The sequence below is a fragment of the Octopus sinensis genome, linkage group LG8 (genome assembly GCF_006345805.1).
Source record: "Octopus sinensis linkage group LG8, ASM634580v1, whole genome shotgun sequence".
NCBI lineage: Eukaryota > Metazoa > Mollusca > Cephalopoda > Octopoda > Octopodidae > Octopus > Octopus sinensis.
This window is the reverse complement of record NC_043004.1, coordinates 12,898,753-12,900,354: the sequence shown is the minus strand read 5'-3', so window position 1 is coordinate 12,900,354 and position 1,602 is coordinate 12,898,753. Positions and strand designations below refer to the sequence as shown.

Genomic DNA, 1,602 nt, shown 5'->3' with positions numbered 1-1,602 from the left:
ATGGATTAAAGAAGTCAGAGTTGAAATGTAAACGGAGAACAACTGAAAACTTCATGATTAAATTTAATTTAAATACTGTGCACATCTACACGAATGGAATTTAGAAATAAAAATTAAAACAGATTGAGAGAGTAAATGTTGTGAGCAACGTAGATATATATATATATATATATATATATATGTATATGTATATATATATCTATATATATATATATATATAAAAGAAGATGCAGGGAATAAGATGATAAATTATATAAATATATGAAAAAAATGATTTAGAAAAAAGTGCGGTATTAAACGTGACGAAGCACAATAAAAAACATATGTATAATTAAATAAATGAATCAAATAAGTGAATAAATAAATAAACAAATAAATAAATAAAAAGAACATTTTAATTTTAATGGGTTGTTCGTGTATTTATATTGTTTTCTGGGCGGGGGTTATTTTAAACATGCTGCCAGCTGATGACAAATTACGTGTACATATACATGCACATGCATATATGTATATATATATATATACACATCCATGCATACATACATATACATATGTTTATATATAATACATACATATATATATATATATATATATATATATATATATATGAGCGAAATGCTTTAGTTTTGCATCTAAATCTCTATACTCGACGTATTACGTAAATGCAAAGCCATTTCTCTATCTCACACACTTGGTCTCATATATGCACTTATAAATTGATATGTATATACTTATATATATATATATGTGTATATATGTATATATAAGTATATATATATGTATATATTTATATATTTATGTATACATAAATATATACATTTCTATATACATATGTTTAGATTTATGCATTCATATATGTATATATGCACCTATAGATATGTATGTTTGTATGCATGTATGTATGCATGCATGCATATATGTATGTATGTATGCATTCATGTATGTATGTATGTATGTAATGTAACTATGCTAATTCCAATGCTGTAAATAAAAAGGAAACGTAACTTATATTAATAACCTCTGCACATTACAGCTCCTTCGATGAAGCGATCCATCTTCTCTGCACCATTAGAACTTAAATTTTTCAATAAGAAAATTTTCTGGAAACTCTCCGTTTGTTTCCACTTTTTCCCCTCTTTTTTTCTCCCTAGTAAGAAATGAGAGAGCAAATAAGAAAGCAATTAACAAAGACGAAAATGTCATTAACTGCAAGAGAAATTAAGTTCTCAGTTAGAAAGACAAAAATGCATGGGATGACAAGAATTTCAAATTAGATCAATTATCTTTTAATGAATATAACCAGGGCACGAAACTGTGGAAATAACATCGATTCTGCTTTTATTTAATCGAATAATTAGACACGACCGAAAGAGATTTTATAGTGATTCCTTTCTGATACTTACATATATTTGTATATATGTACATGTGTGTGTGTGTGTGTGTGTGTGTGTGTGTGTGTGTAGGAGTGGCTGTGTGATAAGAAGCTTGCTTCCTTACCACATGGCTCCGGGTTCAGTCCCACTGCCTGGCACCTTGGACAAATGCCTTCTACTGTAGCCTCAGTCCGACCAAAGCCTTGAAAGTAGATTTGGTGGATCTCGT

The 1,602-nt window shown here is 28.5% G+C and overlaps 1 protein-coding gene across 1 annotated transcript in view; it reads left to right on the top strand.

Moving 5' to 3' along the window:
• Positions 1-1,222, top strand: part of LOC118764474 (histone-lysine N-methyltransferase SETMAR-like) — a 2,557-nt gene extending 1,335 nt beyond the window's left edge. Inside the window, exon 2 of the mRNA XM_036505197.1 lies at positions 1,152-1,222. Coding sequence (XP_036361090.1) covers positions 1,152-1,222 — 71 coding nt within the window. The remainder of the gene's footprint in view (positions 1-1,151) is intronic.
• Positions 1,223-1,602: the final 380 nt, after the last annotated feature.